The sequence below is a fragment of the Dermacentor andersoni genome, chromosome 11, assembly GCF_023375885.2.
Source record: "Dermacentor andersoni chromosome 11, qqDerAnde1_hic_scaffold, whole genome shotgun sequence".
Lineage (NCBI taxonomy): Eukaryota > Metazoa > Arthropoda > Arachnida > Ixodida > Ixodidae > Dermacentor > Dermacentor andersoni.
The window spans coordinates 89654152-89677506 of NC_092824.1; the positions used below are offsets into that span (position 1 = coordinate 89654152).

The 23355-nt window shown below is 45.8% G+C and overlaps 1 protein-coding gene across 1 annotated transcript in view; it reads right to left on the minus strand.

Moving 5' to 3' along the window:
* Positions 1 to 538: 538 nt before the first annotated feature.
* Positions 539 to 23355, minus strand: part of LOC126517882 (Na(+)/H(+) exchange regulatory cofactor NHE-RF2-like) — a 56135-nt gene continuing 33318 nt past the window's right edge. Inside the window, exons 2-5 of the mRNA XM_050167697.3 lie at positions 11909 to 12286; positions 10525 to 10686; positions 8721 to 8810; positions 539 to 4370 (exon numbers count right to left, since the gene is read on the minus strand). Coding sequence (XP_050023654.1) covers positions 4092 to 4370; positions 8721 to 8810; positions 10525 to 10686; positions 11909 to 12286 — 909 coding nt within the window. The 3' untranslated portion in view covers positions 539 to 4091. The remainder of the gene's footprint in view (positions 4371 to 8720; positions 8811 to 10524; positions 10687 to 11908; positions 12287 to 23355) is intronic.

The window sequence follows — 23355 nt, forward strand, 5'->3', positions numbered from 1 at the left end:
TTAACTACATCGCTAATAACCTGCCCCCACAGCACCCCAAACAAAGAAAAAAAAAAAGAACGTGAATATTGCCCAAACCACGTCGTTAAATGATTTCCCCAAACACGAACATCAAAGGTGGACATCGCCCCCTCCTATCTGTGCATGAGTAGACAGTGTAGACAATGCAGTTTAGGATGAGATAGCGTGAAATTTATTTCAGTGATTTGCGGCTACATGCAAACAATACTCTTGGCAATTGAGGACAGACCGGCAGCCCTAGTCACCAGTGGATATGGTGTTGCACTGTTGAGTTCAAGGTCGCGGGGTCGATCCCGGCCGCTGCGGCCACATTTCAACGGCGGCGGAATTCAAAGCACGCTTGTGTAGTAGATTTAGGTGCACGTTAAAAAGCCCCAGGTGGTCAGAATTAATCGAGAGTCGCTCCACAACAGGGTGGCTCTGGTTCTCGCGGATCGTTAGGCTGCACAAGAGAACTATAGGAAGCGAACTCGTAGCTTCCGAAGCAGTGCAAGTGAAAAAAAATTTGACAAACAAATTGTTCAATAAACTTTTATTGCTGGTATTTGAAAAGACACAGCCAGCAAAATTAAGTCTTCCATTTCACAGACAGCGACAAAAGAGGTCAATCAGATTCGGGATTAGATAAAGGCACTTGGTGATGCCCCACAAGGAGGGGATATATCTTGGCAGCGAGATGCCACAAACTTTGTTCAGGCACTTATGCAGAGCAGAGTGCATAAAAACAGTGCACTGACGTGCCCCAACCCTGGCCACAATGAGAGCTGTGACCACCTCATGAAAGCAAATGTTAAAAAAAAAACGACCTTTAGGCAAATACAGGGTGCCATCAAAATATGTTGAGCTGGCAGTAATTTTGGTGCACTGTAGCTGGACCAAAATTACATTCTAGACAGCTCAAACACCTTGTGAGAAGTTGAGTTTTCATGGTATAAACACATATTAAACAAAACTAGATCAAACTCCGAGTAACGTTCATCTCACAAATATATGATGAGATGGTGCAACTGCAGAAGACGACGTGCATTTCACCACAAAATCAAGCGACTGTTTCAGTACACTCGCACACACATACACCACAAAAACAATGAAAACCCTTCTGTTGAACCAAACAACAAGAATGTTGGCGTGCAGTCAAAAATAGCACTTCCATAAGTGGCTGCTGCATTGAAAATAGGTTGGACAGAAAAACAATGTCCAACAAGGCTTCTGTAAAAAAAAAAAAAAAAAAAAGTGCATAAAAATGCAGCACCAGGCATCAAAAAAATGCTCCAAAGACAATCAGGTATAAAAACAGAAAATATTTAGGAAACCAGGTCCAAAGCTTCAACGCTGCTACAGATAAAATACATATGCAATGTACTTGGTCCAGTTATACAACGCACATAGAGAAAAAGGAATGTGCAGATATTGTTCAGTTTTGATCTTATTTTTGCGCACACAATGCTCAACGTGCACAGAGAACTTGTAGAAATTGATAGTTCGTACATCCATGCAGATAAACAGCTTTTATACAGAAATAAAAGGCCCGCATTGAAAATGATGGTCACCGTAGTTCTTGAGCGCAGAAACTAATACTACTACTTTTTTCACCACTTCAATCCAGCAATAGTACATGCTAGAACTTTAAGTGTCATCCTACACAACACATCATCCATAACATTATGCACCTACAGGGTGCGCCAATGTAAAAGGAAACACCCAATCCAGTATTCAAGTAATGACTACAGCAGGCATGCAGGCTCGAACATTGTTATTAGACACTTGCTGAAGAGCTCGGTCATGGTACCATTTTGATTTCGGACAGAAGACTACAACAGACAGTCGTGAATTCAAATCAGGTGTTTTCCTCCACGTTGGTACCTTGCATGAATGTCAAACCTTTCACACACAGTAGATATAAATGCAAATTATGAAAATCTTTCACAATCATAAATGTGTAACAACCACACACAATCTTTGCGTCTCATCAAAATGAGGCAGCCCCCAGAGGCTTCAACAGTTTTATGCGTTGGCTACAAGACCCTGTGATGGTACTACATCTGGCAATATTTGAAAGCACTTATTTGGAACTAGATGCAATGGCACTTATGTGCTGTGAAATACATCCTAAGGCACAAGGAAGGTTCTGATATTACAAGCGTCAATGCACTTTCTACTTCATCGAATGCTTTCAATCGAAACCACCCAATGCCTTTCGGTACCAAACTTGCTCGTGAATTAGCAAGATCACCTACAACACCTAGATTGGAAAAATCGGAGATGGCTGTGTCGAATTTCTGGCTGCGCATCATAGTGATAATGAGCAATGGAAGGCTGATCAATATGTCGCCCAACAAGTACAGCGTTTGTCAGTTTTGTCAGATGCAGAAACTAAGAAAAAGCTAAGTATTTCCCAAGCCCAAGCAAGCAGCCTGGACTTCAGATTTGCTGTATGCACTAATGTACACCACCAAAAACTGGAATGAAATTGCATTTTAGAGTGTCCTGGATCCCGCAATCTTTTTACGCCAACTGTACACCAACTATTCCTGAAACGTTGAAGTTTTGGCTTCATAGAAATCAAATATAAGCAACCTTTACACAGTTAACCTTAAAGTACAAAGGTAAGTTTGTATGTGGCATAACAGTGCCTTCGCAAGTGGTACGTTTCCATTGACACAATCTTTAATCTAAACTTGCATAGAATATTTAAAAAGCCTTATTTCTTAAGTTTTATGCTAATTCACCATGTCCAACAGGCATCACAAATAGAGTGCCTGTCCTGGAAATGTGATCAACATTTTATTATTGCATCTCTACAGCTTCAAAAGACAAAATGCCAAAGTTAGCCTTTTGTTGTTGTAGTTGGAGCCCAGCCTCCATAGTGAGAATGAAAGTTCACCAGGAATGGCTGTCTACAGTCAACACACAAGTGCATGCAGAAATGTGCAAAAATGTAAATATTTGATCTGAGCTTCATTCCAAGGTGAATTTTCATCCACAGATTGTTCACCGAGTCAACTTTTTACATATTCAAGAACATGCGCAATATTGTTCTTTAATCAAGCTGCTTACATTAGGAACAACTCAGCAATAGCAATCAGTTTCGCTATCTACCCACATCTAGTCTAACATATTTGACGTAACGTCTGGAATGTGGCAACATGTTCAACACACAATGGCACAAACGTACCAATAACATTTTTCGCCTCCTAAAATGATGTGCCCTCGAAACACAATGATTATCTCAACAGCTTAAGGTGATAGCAAAAATTTTAAGGACCCATGCAACAAGGATCTCGTGAGGGCACAATTAGTTTTGTTTCAAAAGTCCGGAGGAATGCCCATGCCAAGCACAGCCTTCAATCTCAAGTCAAAGGCAGCATCAGAGAACAGAAGATGCACTAAAAAAATTAATTGTCCTTTAAAGAAGCACAGGATCACATTTGACACAGAAAAGTCCCTGGCAATAGCCCATTTACACAGCAAAAGTGATCAGCAGGAAAATATTTACTTTACCAGCGATATATATCAGTATTCTGCAACTAATTACAGCGTGGTTAATTAGCTGAACAGACAGTTGTCAATACAGTCCCCTCAACACCGAGTCAACTGCTGTTCCACCTGAAACAATAGCTTAACAACATTGTTATCAGAAAACAATTCTTGCCAAATTGCTGAATAGCCATATGGTGTAAAAAAGCAAAACCTATTGCCAACATGAACAGTTATCTCGCCAGGCATGCAGAGAAGGTGATAATTTTTTTTACTGACAGCACCTATATCAGCACCACACCAATGCTGCCAAATTCCCAAACTCTTCTCTCACATATGGTTGCCCCATTCCTTAGTAGACAGCACCGAAATCAGCATTGTCTAAAAAAAGAATGCAATCGGTGCCTCGTAAATCCAGAGCTGAATCCAGGAAACAGTGAATCCAGAGTTGCACATTCGCCCAGGCACACAACCCTCCCAGCTCCCAGATAAAAAGGAGAGATATAAAATACCTATTACGCTCGCACACAAAATGTGTGCTGGGACCAGCCACACATAACTAATGGTGTCGTTTGACAGAAGACACAACCGGCTCACATCTGCTCAATGAGCTCATACTTTTTCTTCAGGTCCATCTGGATCTTTTTCGGATCGTGCTTCTTGCGCTGCGCCAGCAGCTGCCGCATCTCAGAGGCACTCATGTTGAGCATGTTGAGAGAACCGTTGCTCGTGGCATTGGTCGATTCTGACGGTGCAGGCTCTGTCGGTGGCGCGGGCTTGGCTTCAGGGCTTGAGTCTGCTTGATTCATTCCGGTGGCGAGGCTCTCTGTCACCTTGTCCCCAGCACTATTTGGCTCCTCTCTTGCAGGCGCCTGGAGAGAGGGCATGCCATTCTGTGACAAGCTATATTATCCCCCACCGAAGCCAATGATAAAAATGGCTAAACCAACTTTCCCGATGCTTGGAATAGATGTAAATTATCTGGCACCCTTCTAAACTCTAGCATGATGCCAATTCACAAAAGCTGTTCAAGTGGTGACTGTTAGATTTGAACACAAGTTTTTTCAAGCCGAAATCCCACTTCTTTCGCTGTCATTTGACAACCCTCCACACAGATACTTGCTCTTGCTATGAATTTTGCAACTGAAGATCTGTTTGAAAAATGAAATTAACTGGTTGGATTTTTATCTGGCTATGTGAAAAGATTGGTTTTAAGCAAGAAATAAAAGTAGACTAACTGATCACATTTTCATCTGGCCAGGTGAAAAGATTAGTTTTAGGCAAGAAATTAAAGTAGACTATGTGCAGCAGTTATGTTAAGTTAGAAAAAAGGGAGGCATGGTCGAAATGCGGATATTAAGCACCATTTCTAAAGCACCTCTCGAAGCATGAAGGGAGACCAAGGAAACAAATGAGACAGTACGACAAGCAAACACTCTCCAAGCTTTTACTAGCTATTACTGTTACAGATTTTTCTCCCCTTTTGCAATATACATCTGTGCCACAATTGTGCCTTTGTGCACTGCTTCTACTGGCCCTTTTGTTTGTTCACGGAGCTTATAACTGTCAGAGTTTCTTACAGCCTAGGATTAAGGGAGTGAAGCGTTGTGACTCATAAGCATTTTCCTGCCTCGTAGAATGCAGGGTCTTGTTTCAATCTGCATGCTCTCAGAAACAGATAATGTTGCACAAAACACCAGCGGACGAAATACTTTTTTCCACTGGTATGCTGTACATCATCATGGATTACCAACAAGCAGGCACAGATCCAGGTTTTGGGTCAGACTAAGATGGTGATTTATGTTGGTAATGACGATTAGTTTCCTACATGCTCGCAGGTTCTCTTCAATAATCATTAAACCTTTGTCCCTCCAGAGCAAAAGAACAGTAACAACTGGGAAGGACTTCACGAGTTTGTCACTTCCCATACGCCAGCATTGTGCACACAAATTTTATGGGGAGGGTCAGGACATCCGGACCTCTGGATCTGCACATGCCAATGAGCTCGGTCACACACCTTACCCAAATAATGGATCTAACAGTATTACCTAGCACAGGTGATCGTGACCACGTACCCAACACTATTTGTTGGGTATGTTCAGATGTCCAGAAAAATATACATCATTTTCTCATGTTGTATTGGAGACACATATAAACATTATAATCAAGTACAGGTATGCAGAGGATTGTAGCCAACACTAAACTGTGCGCAGCTGAGCCTCATCATAATGAACGCTGCAAGTTTCAAGAAATAGTGTGACATAGCCAAACTACTGTATACAAAATCATGTAAATTGACAAACAGCCTGGACTTAATGCTTACTTGAACCAAGCCAACCATTGATTGAGGCATGAAAAACAGCAGCAGCATTGCCTTTTTCTGTTATAGGTGTGTATTCATAGCATGTCTGCTCAATAGTCTCAAGGCACTTCATGAACCTAAGTCCACTGCCTTCGATTGTGGGCATCGCCAGAAGTTGGCTATGTGCACAGGCTGCTTATGCGCCACCTCTGCTGCAATTTTCATGTGGGTCAGTATAGCCGCAACGGTCCCTTTCACAACGCCATTGCGAACAAAGATGGTGTTCGTTATAGCTTCAGGCACATCACCCATAAAATGTGAGAACATGTTTAGTTAAGCTTGCAGACTATCAAGACACTCGAACCCAGCAGAAATGGTAGGACGCCAACCCATGCTGTCAACAGTTTAACTGTTACAAACATAACTGGCTTCCTATGTTCTGCAGGGAAGCCTGCTGCATGTGCCCATACAAACTTGTTATAATTGTTATAGCAAAGTCGCATATAACCACTGATTCGACATATACATGTTTTCTGTAGTAAGATTCAATTATATGTGCAGGTGGGAAAATTAGTATAGCCTTTAAATACGGTATGCAAATAATTGCAACCAAGGCTACTTCATGGCAAAATGATGCTATGTTGAACACTGCTGTGCAAGATCAAAGCAATACGTACTACTGCATGTGAAATTTCTAATTGTGAAGCTCACAGCCTTGTTCTAAGCACCCACTAGAAAAACATACTGGTCAACACTATACTTGGGTGAAAATGCATGGTTTTCAATTACCGCTGCCCCATACTGCATAGCTTTACAGTCGCACTGAGGTCAGGGAATCAAAAGCCAGGAGGCAATGAATGAAAGAATGCGCATATGCATATTGTTTTTGTCTTGCAACCATGAAAATATGCATTGTGTGCTCTACTGGCATCCATGTCAGAAGCATCATTGACGCTTCTTGCACACGTTCTGCAATGCCAATGTTATGACCTCTAATTGGCAGTACCTACAAACCTTGACAGTTGACCAAATCACTTGCACTCTACTGGCCACCTGTGTCATCCTCAACCTTACAAATTTTAGAGAAGGAATGCTGAAGAATAATGTATCTAAAATGCCAATTTCTTATTAGGCATCAAACCTTGAGAAATGATAAATGAACTGCAAAGCACTCTAGCATTGAATAACAATGCCAAATGGTCTGAAATTCACTTAACAGTCAATTAAACCTTTAGCGGGTAATTGTACCTCAGCCTCAGAAGGAAAGACACCTGGAACAGGTTTCTTAATGATTGTTTTCATTATTCAATCTTTGCAATCTCCACAACTGACTTGCATGCTACCATATTGCTGTTGTCGCAAGGCTCAGAATGCCACATGACACAAAGAGAATAGATGTGACAGAAAATAATCATGAATTATGGCTCCCATACATACATAAAACAGGTATCAACTGATATAGGTGGATAGCAAAATGCTGTGTTGTCCTCTAAGCCACTTCTGGTTCCAGGTCTAGGTTTTCGCTGCTCTATGATTCCTGCTGTTCAGTGTAACTGCGGAGGAACAATGCACGCTTCCAGAACACGATTATGATCGACTGCCTAGTGATTGCGTGCTTGAATTCTTTCGTGAATTGAAAAAAATGTTTTACTTTGCAAGGAATGACATGTCCACGCGTAAATGGGCAGTCGCCGTCAACGAGTGACGAATAGTGGTACTGAGCTAGAAGCTGACTGGCGGTCATAAATTCTTGTTCCCTTACCAAGCTATTGAACATTACCTATACCTTCAGCATATTAATCTTCAACCCGACACAAACGTTCTCGATTAAGGTCCTCAATCATATGTTGCAATTTATCCCCAGTGTTGTTGAGCAGGACGTTTCCATCTGCAAACCGAAAGTTGTTGAGATATTCACCATTGATACCCACTCCTACTTCTTCCCAATCTAATAGCTTGAATATTTCTAAAAATGCAGTTAATTACATTGGAGAGATTGTGTCTCCTTTATTGATAGGTAATTTTCTGCTTTCCTTGTGGAGAAGCAAAGTATCTGTGGAATCTCTATAGATAGTTCCTAAGGTAATAAGGTATGCTTCCTGTACTCCTTGATTACACAAAGCCTCCATGACTGCTGGTATCCCTAGTGAATCAAATGCCTTTCATAATCTATGAAAGCCATATAGAGAGGTTGATCCAAGTATTAGCTAACATGCATTAAATTCGACATGAATTTTACATGACCATGTGGTGTACAGAAATTGTCTGCTGAGAAATACTAGTCCAGAGGCACTACCACTTGAATGGAGAAACCACACCTCCCATTTTCCGGAGCTGTGTGGCAGTAATTAATACATTTGTCCTTCAGCTAAGCTGCACAGTGCTTAAGATGTGCTGCGATAAATTTGCAACCCTTACAGCAGTGCCTACGGTGGCATGGCATCATGAACCATAAGCAGCCACAAAAAAAGCCATGCCCCACAATCCCACAATTTCACTCTTGCTATTCCTCTTTTACTCACCTTCAACTTCCCACATGCTTTTTATTTTTCTCATTATCTATCCGACATGTTTCCCTAAGTTTTGTCACCTGGTGCACTCTGTGTACTTTGTTTTGAAGAATGCGTACCAACCCTGTATGAAACAAAAGGCAGATGTATATGTCAGGGTCGGCGAAGTTTCCCTTGTAGTACTTGGCTATGTTTGGGTGGATGCCTCATTTTCGCTTTATTAGCTACTTTACTTCTCTCCACCTTGCAGGTTTCCGCAGAACTATTGCGTCAAAGCGCAGAAGACTTGAAACAGTGAATACCTTTACCAGGTGGCCTATTGCTGAGTTCAATATGCTAAGTTCTATGATGGCAATAAGGACTAATTGTATGTTAAAGGATGCAGAGGATGCCTTTTTTGTTCTACCCACCTCTGCTTTTGCTGGTACAGCTTCAGGCTCCGAGGAACGGCTTTCCTCCTCTTCTGCATCCTCCTTTCCTTCCAAGCCACTCTGCCGCCTCTGCACGATTGAGGACAAGGGAAACAGTTATGTCTACAAACCAGCACAATCGCTTTCTCGGTTGCGAGTTCTTACTCAGCTAAGAGAGACTGGAGTAACTTGCTCTTTCTGAGGCAAACTTCAAGAATTCCTCTCCAGTAGCAGACACCAACATTTCATCTGATATGGAGAGTCTCATTATCAGCAAAGTAGTAGTATAAAATGGTTTTAAAAATAGGCTCATAATTAAATCATCAGACTGGTTGCTACAGCCAGACACATCTGTTAGTGGGCACGTCAAGACGAACGATCAAAATCAATAGGGCCCTGCAACATGATCTCAGCTTTCTCACTTTCTCTGCCCATGGTATAAAAAGTAAGATGTCAGGATCATTCCAGCATTTATCACAAGACCAATACTTGAGCATTTAAGGTTTTACTTTGTCCACAAAGTCAATTGCATTGCACCTGTGCTGTTATCATGCAGCGATGCCTCTAAGCAACATATTACTGTATTATCTAACGACGCTGCCTTTGAGCTTAATTCAGCGCTCTGTTCTGGAGGGCCCTGGATTAAGATGGTCAGCCATTATTTCCTTTGCACCTAAATGTAATCATATGAGTCTTTTAGCATTCTGTCTTCTACAAAATGCACTTGCCGGAGCTGGGAATTGAACCAATGACCTCGTGCTTAAAGATAGAACATTACAGCCACAGAATCACTGTGGCATGTCACCCACAACCAATGCTTTCTTTAATGTGGAGAATCTTAAAAACTTGCGGAAGCACACAGGTGCTATTTGTAGTCTTTCCAGGGAGCATGGGGGAACATGGTGGTAAGCTAAAAAATTTGAAGACCTATTACGTGAAGGAAGAGGGTTCTGCAATGCACATGTACTGGTAGGGGAAAACCCATTTCACTCAGCGCTTCGATCAAGAGAACAAGAAGAATCCAATAGATAAACATCCACATGCCCATCTGCATTTCTCTCATTGCTTGTCAACAAAAAAACATAAGTTCTTTATTGCCACTATTCAGCTGTTCTTTGCTGATGCCACTATAGACATGGCCGCTCTCACTCGGTGACCTAACCATGGTAATAGTGTCGCCAACAATACAGAAAACGACTGTAATAAACAGGCAGCCATTATTTGCCAATGTTTTGCAAACTTCATAAACACGTGCAAGAGTCACAACTGCCTTCTTTTTTTGGTTTTGTGGTTTTCCTCATATGAAGTAAAGTCTAGTCTCAAGTTCTCACTTAAAGCGAACTAGTTCAATCCTTGGCCAAAACACACAAAAGTAATGTCATAAGGCAACCACAAATGCAAATAGAGCTCTCTCAGCTGCGCTTGGAACTGCACTAGTTGGTGAATTTCGCAACGGAATGTGGTTGAGCAAACAGCACAGCACTGCTAAAGGAACTGACGGAATAGCGTGCATGTTCACAGGCTTCTTGAGGCTGTCCTGTTCATATCTATAATGTGCAATTACAACTCGCTCATCTTTACTTCTGCAATTTCACACAACTCCACCTGAGTTGCTGTAAAGGCGTATGCCATTAAAGCTGAGCTGGCAGCCCTAAAGAAAAACAAGGGCGAAGGTACACTAGGGAAAGCTTTCCTAAGTTGCCCTTCTTGAGCGCTGTTAGCTCAACGCCAATGATACAGTTTGTCGTCGGCTGACGGAAGCCAGCAATAGTAGGCGACACTGGCGTGGCAATGCACTCCATACCAGGACAGGTGTGGGAGCTGACTGGGCTGCCTCGTCCTCCTGGGAACCTTCGCTTCCATCGGCTACGGCAGCCGCAGCTCCATCACCTTGCCCTTCTCCACTGGTAGCAGGGTTGAGCTCCGGGTTGCGGAGCCGCAACACATTGGCTTGGTCGCCCCGTACCTGCATGCAGGTTGAGATGCAGTTTTAGCATCTTAAGCGCATAGTACCATTTGGTCTTCAAGTGCAGACACAATTTAACAGCTCTCACTGGAAGCACTCCACATGCGGATGGCAGTGGAATAGCATGGCAAACAGGGCATAGGGCCAGATGAGAAGATTGAGGACGTTCATTTATTGAAAGGACATTTGTTTATTGGTTAGCGGTGAAGATACAATTAAACCTCAATATATCGAAGCCAGTAAATTCAGCATTTTACTTGGTTATAACAAAATTTCACTCTATTGAAATTTTACGTTTTATGCAATTGAATACACTCACCTAAGGATATTTTTTTGCATGGAAAGGGATGCAAGATTTTGCGACATAATGGGCAATCGGAAAAATAAAATTTTAATGAGAAAGTAATTTTGCTAAGTTTTAGAGTTGCCAATACGGGAGGAGATGCGCACTCACACCTGCTCACCGCGGACTTCTCTGGCTACATCCCCGGGTTTGGATGTGTCTGCTCAGTTAGTTTCTCACCAATAAACATGGGCCAATCCCAGAAACAGTCTAATAGTAAACTGGGCCGATTTCGAAGACAACTCAATGAAAACCGGGCTGATGCCACACAAAGGAATCATAGTGGATGTGGTGAGGAAAGTGAGAGGAAGTTCGCAGTGCGAGTGTAGCGAGGGCAAGGTAAAATTGCGTTCTGACGCCACAACTACGCGGAACTCCAGCAGAATTCAAAGAAGCTAAGCACTATCTCGAAAAATCATTGGAGACTTTTAGCGTGTGCGCTATTCCGGCAAACCGGGGCGGTTTGGGCGGATTACCGGATGGTCGGGGGCGTAAACGTGAGTGGCCAGATTGGTGGCGCCAGCTGGTGGTGCAAAGCTCAACCACCCGAACACAGAGCCAATTACTATATTCTTCTTAGCTGGGGTGTAAGCTTTCAACAGCGGCGTAATTGTGTTCACAATTACGCCGCTGCGAAACTTTGCACCAGCAGCGAAGCACAAAAAAGTGGGTTACTGCAATTTTAGCTCTGTATTTGTCTGGTTGAGCTCTACACCACCAGGCGGCTTCACCGCTCCGGCCGCTCGCGTTTACGCCCCCGACCATCCGGTAATCCGCCCAAACCGCCCCAGTTTGCAGGAATAGCGGGCACGCTAAAAGTCTCTATTATCAACAGTTTATACCGGATTTCTTTCACAGTTACCGCAACGGTTGACGTACCTCGATGTCCCGGTCGCGGTACCACTGCTCGCCCTCGGCCGTGAGCACGAGCAGCCGCGTCTCGTCGGGCACGGCGCGGATGCGCTCGACAATGTCGCGGTGCGCCTCCTGCTGGACATTGACGCCGTTCACCTCGACGATGCGGTCACCCTCGCGCAGTCCCGCGTACTCGGCGGGGCTGCCGGCGTCGATCTTGCCCACGTACTGGCCCCGCCGGTCCTTCTCGGCGTGCAGGTTGAAGCCATAGCCCTCGAAGTCGCGCCACTTGGTCATGTGACAGAGGCGCGGCTGCGGGGCGTCCTCGGGCAGCTCGGCGTCGTCGGCCTTGGCCGCCACGTCGCCGTCGACGGTCGCCTTCTCGGGCTCCTCTGGTTCCTCCTGCAGCGACGTCGGGATGAGAACACGGTTGAAACAACAGTGTCTGAATTTGCGCGCGAGTGCAGGTTTCACTTGTATGACGCGAAGCCATTAGCGACCGAAACCCGGTTGATACGATATTCGCGATAATACGAACGAGTCGTACTACCAAAAACTCGCATCAACCGTTTTATTCGAAATCATTATCCAAATTTTCTATTAAGTCGGAAAATTCGTAAGAGTTCGAAATCCTTACAGTCGACCCCTATAAATGTATGACATACACACGCTGCATATATCCAAGAATCTCACATGAGCGCATGCATGGTTTATGCGTGTTCTCATATGATCAGACGATATTACTCGATATGTTGTATATGCACTTTCCCCTTTCCACATTCAGCAGTGAGTGAAAGACCGGAGTAATTCCTCCACAGACTCTTGAACCCGTTGGGCCGCCTTCCCGCACCGCAAGTGCGAGTAATTAACTACTACGTTTCTTTCTTTTAGGGTCTCATTTCGGCGTGATATAGTACACAGTACCCACGACCCACTTTTGGTGTCCTGGAAAAAAAAAAACTTAAATGTTCAGCAAAATTTTGTTCTAGTCCAGCGCTCGAAAATAGTAGCAACGCCTTACCGGGCACTGGCTCTACCACCTGGCCTTATCAATAGACCTTTTTCGTCCACGCTGTGGTAGCAGTGCATTCATGACCACAGAAAACTTCCGGTCATGCATTTCTGACAGTCAAGTTAGCCAAGAAAACGGAAGTATGTTGCGCATAGTTTACTGTAGACACACATTCTTGATGTGTTCAGATATAAAGAAAGCGCAGCATGTGTCGATCTCATGTATGGGCTTTTCTTGTTGCATTGAACAATAAAATTCACTTGTAGAACATCGCAACTTCACAGCAAAACTGATGCCAGCTGGAGGGTTCTGTAAATTTATAGGCTATTGTAACTTGTGATGTTCCAGCGGGCTTGACCGGAAGTCTTCTGGTAAGCGTGTTTGTAAGCATGAAAAGGGTCTATAAGCTGGCAGATCGAGGTGCGAGGACGAACGATTCGCAAACTCGAACGCTGGAAGCTCGAAACAAAGCTTCGGGCGAACAAGTTGGGCTGAAATCCGCACGGTGAAGGACGTCTCACGCGCGGAGATATGCGCGGTCAGCGCCCTCTACCTGCCCACAGTTCGAGTCTGATTAAAATGTGTCACTTTTTATTACTCAATACTTTTTTTTTCTCTAAATGTCGCGGAGCCGTATAAGAGCGCGGCCCACTCGGGGGCTAATTGACGGGACTTGGAAAGAATACGCCCTTCAATTCCGGGAACCGAGAAAGCGCGGAGTCGGTAACACGCCTGGCCTGGAATTTCGCCCGCGCGTTTCTCGCTGGCGAAACCGCGCTCTGGAAACGCCTGCCCCACTTAAGAAAAGAGAAAAGGAAGGAAAGAATGAAGAGACGCAACGGGCGATCCGCCCAGCCTTCTTGTTTCACCCTTCCGCTGTACACGCTAACAGAGGTTGCCCGCTTACATTCTAGAAAACTTGCTTTCGGGAGGGTGATGCGTAACACAGTTCATCGCGGTCGCAGACACAGCGACACGCCGCAAACGGAGGACGCTGCCGCAGTCTTGCATGATGACACATTCTTTAGGTTAGGGTACGCAAGAACTAGGGGCGACGGTACTGCGCATGAGCACAAACAGACGTAGTGCTCTGCGCATGCGCGGTATCGTGGCGCCTAGCTCTTGTGCATGTACGCAAGCCGCTTGCGTCCCCTAATCTAAAACTCTCTATTCGGCCTCTTCTATTACACGTCTCCGACAGTAACGGACTTTACGAGGCGGTGCTTCCAGCCAGTGAGCGTTGCGTACGCAGCATCTTCGGGCAATCCTGGGCAGTCCGGGACGACGAACCGAAGAAGCCCACCGAGGCGCGCCAGCTTGTGCACGCATTATAGGGGCGCAATGAACGCGCGACGTGCTAACGAAGATAGACGACACAGCGTACACCATCTCAAGATGGTGTCTTGGTCAAGGTCCGAGCGAGTCGACGACGGATCTGTTGTGCAGAAGTTCCGACCCAGTGCCCCCTCCTCCGTTGCGTGGGGTTTTTCAGAACCGCTACACCGCGCTGTGTATGTCGTCTATCGCAGTCCTTGTCCTTCGCGCTGTACGTTATTTTTGATCATGAAATACCAACTAGCTCAAGCAACCACCCTAGTTCGCTACACCACTCTGAGCAGGACGCTCTGGCTCCCAGATATTGGGAAATAAGATCTCCGCATCGCGGTAATTTGCGTTTCGAAGTGATTGCACGACCACATTCCCGGTTTCAAATGTGGTTTACATTTCCATATTAAACGGCTAGCCAATCAGCCCAAACCAAAGGTTCGAATGACTGTGGTCCGCACAGCCGTGGAGTCCCTAATGGGCGCAAGTCACTGCCGCGATGCCAGCATGCACTGACGTGACGTCGGGAAAAGTAGAAGGGGGGGGGGGGGGGGGGGCAGCGAGCACGGCCCCCCTTTCCTTGAAATTTGTGTGTACCAGGGATACTTCACAAAAACGACGTGCGACAACACCCGCTTGCACTGCACCGTCCATCTCCCCAGGTCGAGTGCCGCGCGTTAAACGCCGAGCACCTTAAGCGCTGAAAATATAAAATGTCTAAGTTGCAGCTAGCACAGATATATGCCCTAAGGGGAGCCTTACTCAGAAACAGGACCAGCAGAGCAAGCTGCTCGGGGGTGGTCAACGTTGTTTTCCAAACAGCTCACTGAGGCAATATTGGCTCGAGGTAGGGACAAACGTACGCGATAATGCATGATAGGCGAGTTGCAAATATACTATGTTTCGTGGTCCTACTAATCTGTACTCCATATGATTAAGCAAAATCAGGGGCATAGCGGGAAGAAAGAGGAGGGGAGAGAGTGCGCACATCGGGCACGTAGAGGCGGTCGCACATTTTCCTTCCGGCAAGTCTTGCCCGTTCTATTGCTGTTATGTCTTCATGGTTCCCGTGAGCGATAAAAAACGCTTGAGCGCCTAAGCTTAGAGGAAACTGCAATATTTAAATATGACATGCGCTATAACTTTTCGTAACGGTGAGAGCTCGCAGGGGAAAGCCGAGTGTTGCACTGGGGGAATAAAATATTCCCACGCGTCGCACCGAAGCGGCACAGCGATGGCTATTTCCAAGAACCGTGCGTCAGGCCACCAGACGCTATAAGCTCTGACGTCACCGCTTTCCTGCACGGCACGGCTGCTTCGCTTCTCGACGGGCATCGGGACGGCTTTCAAGTATCGCGCCATGTGAAACTGCCCAAGAGAAACTCCTTCTTCGCCTGCCGGCGGTGACACCTAGGCACTTCGTCACGCTGGGATGCCAAACGGGCTCTGGATGCAGGGACTCCACTCCGCACACCATCACCGATTTTAGCGTACTAAATCTGATCACGGTTCAATAAAACTTGTTTGGAGAGTTGGTTCATATATACTGCGAGGAAATAAATGTACCTCGCAAAATTAAAAAAAAAAGTTATGGAGTTTTACGTGCCAAGACCACGATCTGATCATGAGTCACGCTGTAGTGGGACACTGCGGAAATGTGGACCACCTGGGGTTATTAAACGTGCACCTAAATCTGACTATACGGGTGTTTCCGCATTTCACCCCCATCGAAATGCGGCCGCCGCGGCCGGGATTCGATACCGCGACCTCATGCTCAGCAGCCCAACACCATAGTCACTAAGGAACCACGATGGGTACCGCGCAACATTACCGCGCAAAGTACCGCGCAAACAAGGACGTAGTAAGGCTTGTCCGTGTCCCTCACTACGCCCTTGTGTTAAATTTCGCACAGTACATCTAAAAGCTAATCTATCTATCTATATTCATCTAATATACATGTCTGCTTATCTAGATCTTTATATACCCAGATATTTCTCCAGACATCTTGACATAGTTCAGATAAACAGTCCTGGTTTCCGGCGTTTTTTAATGAATGAATGAATGAATGAATGAATGAATGAATGAATGAATGAATGAATGAATGAATGAATGAATGAATGAATTTAATTCAGAGGATGGCTCGTGGCCTTACCTGAGAAAACAGAACAGGGAGGGGTCAGACAACATGAGAGGAGTGGCAACGTGGCTCATCGCACGCGACTTGCATCCAAGGGACCGCGAACACTGAAAATGTACCGACTCGCATGTAATAGTAGACACGCTGCATGTTTGTAAACAAAGGCTGCGTCAGAGGGAGCGCCCTGTTAATGTGTAACATGTTCAGGCTAAAAAAAGAAAAAAACTCCGCTTTCTGGGTCTGTCCCCTAGCTTCGCAGCAAGCAGTGGGCACTGATAATTTTCAGGGAGCACTGTGACGTAGCTGTCCGTTTTTGTAGACGAAAAAGTCGAGAGGCAGCGCTGTATACAAACATGCGATAAGAGTGTTCGACGACGCTCTATTAAGAGCGAGAGAGATTATTTAATGCATGCTGGAGATGTCGGTTTCGCCTTCCGTCTAGCTTGCTACATCAGATGACGAGGATGAAGCATGAAACGACCCCACTCATGCGTGATACACACAATCGAAAACACACACGGTAATAGACAACCGAAAGTGCGAACAACGGAAGCGTGAGACGACTGAAGACAACTGAAGGGCGCTGCAAGACTTCCTCATTCGAACATATAACCGGAAAAGAAGGACTATTGTTAACGATACTGTTAATTAAAGACAACTGACTGGAATCCAGAAGACATTCACGTATGCGTATTGTGACTACCAACACAAATGACTCAGTCTTATCCTCGTCTCATTTTCTTTAAGAACTTGTCTAACGGTACATGGTATGGGTTGTAACAGCGCACACAAGACAGGGACAACAGAAAGAATAAAACGACGATGTCCCTGTCCCTGTCTTGTGTGCGCTGTTACAACCCATACCATGAATCCCAACCAACTGGCCCAACTTGCCGTTCTGATGCAGTCTAACGGTAAACCTAAGACATTCTGCATACTAACTTACGAAATTTGATGCAATGTATTTACGCGTTTATTACAAGACATCAACAAGTTCGAATTAAAACATATATCTAACGATAATAAAGTTGCACATGAACTTAAATATAGCATATGCTGGAGTACACGGAGGCACATGCGACAGCCCCGTTTCAAAGCGGAATTCCACTCATAATAATCACAATCAGTATAAAGCCACTGGGAAAAAATCCGGTGACATTATAATGGTACTACTACACGTACAGACAATCCGAAACTCCGTACAGTCGAGCGGTGTTGTGCGATGGCTGGCGTATTACGACGTCGCGCCTTGACATGCGACGCTGCCTAATGCTATGCGACCTCCGGAAGCTGATTCTGCTGCCCATTTTCGCTTCTGACCTTCAAGCTCTTACGGCGCGCAAAGCCGACAAAGGAAGGGAAGCATAAAAAAAAAAGGAACAGGGCTTAACATACCTTCCTCTTCGGCGAGGATAGCAGACACTAACGTACGCCTCCGCAGACCCCGCTTGCATCGCGGTAAGCAATCGCCGGGAAACAAAAAGCTCCTCTTGCGACATTATACGGTAGATGTGGCGCGTGGGGACGCGTATAAAAAGAGAACGTCACGTGAAGGGAGGAAAGCGTACGGAACGCGCGATCACACTAGCTGGCAGCCAGGCAGGCAGATCGTCTCATTCTCGACCGCCATCGAACAGACGAGATTTATTCGCGTTGCCTACAAAAAAAAAAAATAAATAAACACAACTTTGCTGCTCAAAGGGACACTGCCTAGACAGTACGGAAAGTCGGGCCAATATTGCCATTATGATGGCACCCCATGGCCATATACTCTGGCTCATGGTTGCAAGCAATATCACAATATTGGTCGAGCCATCTTGCGCAGGTGCCCGGGCATCGTGCAATAACAGTCGCTGGCCCTACGCGCCGCACGCCTAACTTTAGTGAACCATTCTATCGGCCGCTCTGCCAATGTTGGTTTTGAAATGGTGCTTGGCAGCACACAATGCCCAGTCAAAATGTCACGAACTGCTCTCCAATACTGGACAGCCGACGATATGATGTCGGACAACATTGTGTTGTTATGAATTGTCTTTGTCTTATTGTCGCGCCAATGTCGTTAATAATGGCCGGTACAGGTGATATATTCTAAACGATGGCTGTCCACCTTTTCCACGTGTTAGCAAACCTTACACGTTCGTTTTTTAATGACGCTTACATGAGCTCCACTGCCAATGGGTTGCTTTGAGCGCAACTATTTCGTGTTCCGTCGGCAGCTTTCGAGTTACAATAACTTTTGCAACTACCGTGCCGCAGCACTCCTGATGTCATGATTGATCTGTGAAGTACACTTTCACCACTGCATTAGCATTTATGTGGTGGAAACAGCAGGCTGGTATCGCTGAAATTCGAAGCAGTGTCAGCAACAGCTAGAAGGACGGCACACCATTAAGCGCGGTAAGACACTATTTTGCGCAAGAATCCTTACACTTTTCCTCAGCTATTGCCGATACAGACTGCTCACAAGAAAGCAAATGTTTCTGATTCTATGTACTAAATGGCACTGATGAAAACACACTCGTAAATAATTTTCATGTGTGTACAACAGCAGCCTACGGAACAGCAGCCTACGAAAGCCTACATATGTTCATTTTCATTAATTCCGTGCGCGAGTGATTGGAGGTGTCGGCTCGGTAGGATGGGTGGTTGACCCGCGGACGAGGTCGAAAGACACTAACGTATTCGCGGCTTAAGTTGTGAAATCCAGCTTCATCGCTGGCGGGAAACAACCCAGAACCCCAGCATGGCGCGTATATGGTGCCAATAAAAAAATACGTACATTACCCACAGCAATTTCCGAATGCATCCCTTCGTCAACAATGACTAGCGCCTTCGCGAACGACACGACTGGCCAACGCAGCAGCGTGAATATATATAGCCTATAATTGGTATGCAATAAATGACGAACTGCCAGGTCCGCGAGGACTTCGTTCAAGCTTGCTTTGCTTTCCTCGATCGTCAATGTTTCAAACGCAGATAGGCGCGCATCAGTGCCTGTGCGCGCGCGCGCACACGCACGCGCACACACGCACACGCGCACACACACACACGCGCACACACACGCGCACACACACACACGCGCACACACACACACGCGCGCACACACGCGCACACACACACACACACACACACACACACACACACACACACACACACACACACACACACACGAAATGTCTCCTCATGCACTGCTTTTTCCTCGAAACCTAATTCTGAGGAGCACTATAGCGCCAGCTGTTCTGAGAGAAAGAGGAATGTTGTTTGCTTCCAAAGCACGCGTGAGAATGGAACGCGCATTCACGGTTTGAGAAGGCAGAGACGGAGGTATGCGAAAACGTGCTGCTATTAGTTCGATGCAAAAGGAGATGCGCTCGGAATAGCAATTATACATACTTGGCACGCGACGGGCGGCGTGGCGGCCAAGTTTGGGCAAACGGGTTGGCCAGCAAGAATCGACGGGCAAGGGTAAAAACAACACATCGCCGAAGATTGGAAATGTGGAGAGAGAGAGAGAGAGCGAGCGACAACAACAACGCACACGCGGCGCCATTACTCAATCTCACAATCGACGCGCCGCCGAATCGCAAATCAGCTTCCTCTTCTCCGCGCTGCCTGCCAAAACGAGCGATTGCGGCGAAGACAACACCGCGGCCGCCGCTATAAAGCAGTCTGCTGGGAAAAAGACGGCACGCGCGACGGACGGGACCCGGAAAATTCATGTATACTGCGACAGCCCAGGGCCGATGTGCGGCAAGTTTAAGCATGGTTCCGTGTAGAGGTGCAGTGAAGCAATGTTCAGGATAATACAGGCACAGGCAAGTGCGACACTGCGCCGGGGATGACAGCAAACATATTTCACCGGAGCACAGTTCTACGTGCTTAGTGTTCGGCGAAGTTAAAGAGCAAAAGAAAAATAATAAATATGAAACGCAGATTTTTACACACACATATATATATATATATATAAACGAGAAGAAAGGGGGTTAACCGAGGGGCCCGATTTTTATTAGTCATATCATGAGAAGCCAACAAACACTGACACCAAGGACAACATAGGGGAAATTACTTGTGCTGAATAAATGAAATAAGCAAATGATAAATTAGTGGAAATTAAAGTGGATGAAAAAACAACTTGCCGCAGGTGGGAGCCGAACCCACAACCTTCGCATTTCGCGTGCGATGCTCTACCAATTGAGCTACCGCGGCGGCGTTTCCCCATCCACTTTCTTGGGTATTTATGTGTACTAGTAGAACCCTGGGAGTGTTAGCCAGCGCCACCACAAAAAACAACTTGCCGCAGGTGGGAACCGAACCCACAATGCGAAGGTTGTGGGTTCGGTTCCCACCTGCGGCAAGTTGTTTTTTCATCCACTTTAATTTCCATTAATTTATCGTTTCTTTATTTCATTTATTAAACACAAGTAATTTCCCCTATGTTGTCGTTGGTGTCAGTGTTTGATGGCTTCTCATGATATGACTATATATATACATACATATTATATATATATATATATATATATATATATATATAAGAGAGAGAGAGAAAGAGAGAGAGAGATTGGAACGCTGTTTCATTACGTAAGTGGAAAACGTCTGCAAGGGCTTTCCACTTATAGCTGCAGCCTAAGTGGAACGAGATTAAAAGAGTACCCACGATTCCCATGCTCGTTCATTAAGTGTTCAACCGACTGTAGCACTGGCGCATTCGTCTATTCGTTTCAGAGCATTCTGGTAGCGCTACGGGAATCGCGCGAGACATATTTAAAGCTGCATTGTGAGAATAAGCGGGTGCATGTAGTTTCCGTCAATAGAGTCTGGAGTGCTTGCTAATGGCAACTAAATGCCGCCACATACAGCGGATTCCCGTTTATTCGACCTCGGATAATTCGAACGCACTGGAAGGTCCCAGCGAGATACCATACATTGCTATGGTATGAAAGCTCGTTTAGTCTGAACGCGAAAGCATGCCGCTTCGGCTAATTCGACTACTATTTTCTCTTGAGAAAGAAATCTATCTAGGCCCGTTCAAGGGAAGTCATGCCTGCTTATACATCCTAACAGTATATAGCACCACTTTCGATAAATGCAACCTTAAGATGTGCTACGAAATACATTGGCATTCCAGTTAAGTTTTCCAAAAGCGTGATCTGATAGTTCAGGACGATGTTAACGGGAACGCCGAGACGTCCTGTAGCAGATCTTGGAAAGCATGCATGACTTACTACTCCTCGGCTTCGGCTTCGCATTCACAAGTATTAATTAGAAAGATTAATAAGCACATCTTGGGTCATTCGCGAAATTAGGGCCGAATTCTTTTCTTGCTACTAACGTCCGCCTAGCCACCTACACCCCCCATGCAAAAGCGGCATGGGGCCTATAGCTACAGACAGTTTCGTTTAAAAGAAGGTGTCCCTTGTAAAAAGAGAAGTCTTTCACATGGTCCGCTCTATAGGTGCAGCGTCGCTATAGCCAAGGCGCGCGCCATATACGACCGCGAATCTGTACAAGGTTACTTCGGCAACGGTAGCCAAACCTCGATATAGTAACACGAGCTACGCATCAACCGACGTGGCTTCGCGGACACGCAACTGCCCCTTTCAGGCCGCACTCTTTTTTTTTTTTTTTCGTGCACTCGCCCGCGTTTAGCTCAGCGTATGTCTGCAGCCCCGTCGCCATCCGGGTCGCGCGGACGTGATTCAGGCTGTTTTTTTTTTTTTTGTTTCTTTTTTTTTTGCGCGCCAAGACTGGACATCGTCGCACAGCGACCGCACTTTACGGGTTGCTGGTGTACTAAACGGGGCTTCGAACTATGCGGAGGTGGCTGGGATTTGCCGTAGCTCGCAGGGCTCGCCTGCAGGACTCGCTGGCGCGTGAGACTGCGTTCCATATAGTTGCGGTCCTGTATGTAGTTCCTTTCCAACGAGTGACGTCGCAATGAAGGCTGGATAAACGGCGACCATTCCGACTTCTGCTACGATCGCTCACGACAGCAATGTGAGAATACACAGTAAGCAATAAATGAAAAAAAAACTGCAAAAGCGTTGCAGTATAAGCGCACAGATTTCCTTTATTTCCTTCAAACCTGCACACACACACACACACACACACACACACACACACACACACACACACACACACACACACACACACACACACACACACACACACACACACACACACACACACACACACACACACACACACACACACACACACACACACACACACACACACACACACACACACACACACACACACACACACACACACACACACACACACACACACACACACACACACACACACACACACACACACACACACACACACACACACACACACACACACACACACACACACACACACACACACACACACACACACACACACACACACACACACACACACACACACACACACACACACACACACACACACACACACACACACACACACACACACACACACACACACACACACACACACACACACACACACACACACACACACACACACACACACACACAAAGGCACCTATTAATTTTGAATGAAAAGCAACAGACTGGTCTTGTTTGTGAAACAACCGTTAAACCACCAAGACTTTATCGCCAAACCCGACGCGCTGAGAAAGAAAGATAGAGAGCCATAAGCGCGATAACCACAGTATACTGAACGCACCAAAAATACCCCACGAGATCGTACGGTTCGAACCTTTCAAATGAAGCAGCGATGAAATAGCCGATGTAAGCTCGTGCGATGTACGACCTCATACAGAACACGAATGCTACACGGAGTTCGCGATCTCAACAGGGCTTCCACGGGTAACAGAGACCGCTTAAGATTTGGTCGGTTCGAAGGGACCACCATCCTGCACAAATTTTTCCACCTCTCCCAACCCACGATGGCGTGTTTCTTTCGAAACGTCCTTGAAAGTGCTCGCCATTGAATGTCCACGCGATAAGCCTTGAATAGAGCCCGGCTCTTGAATAGCGTGTT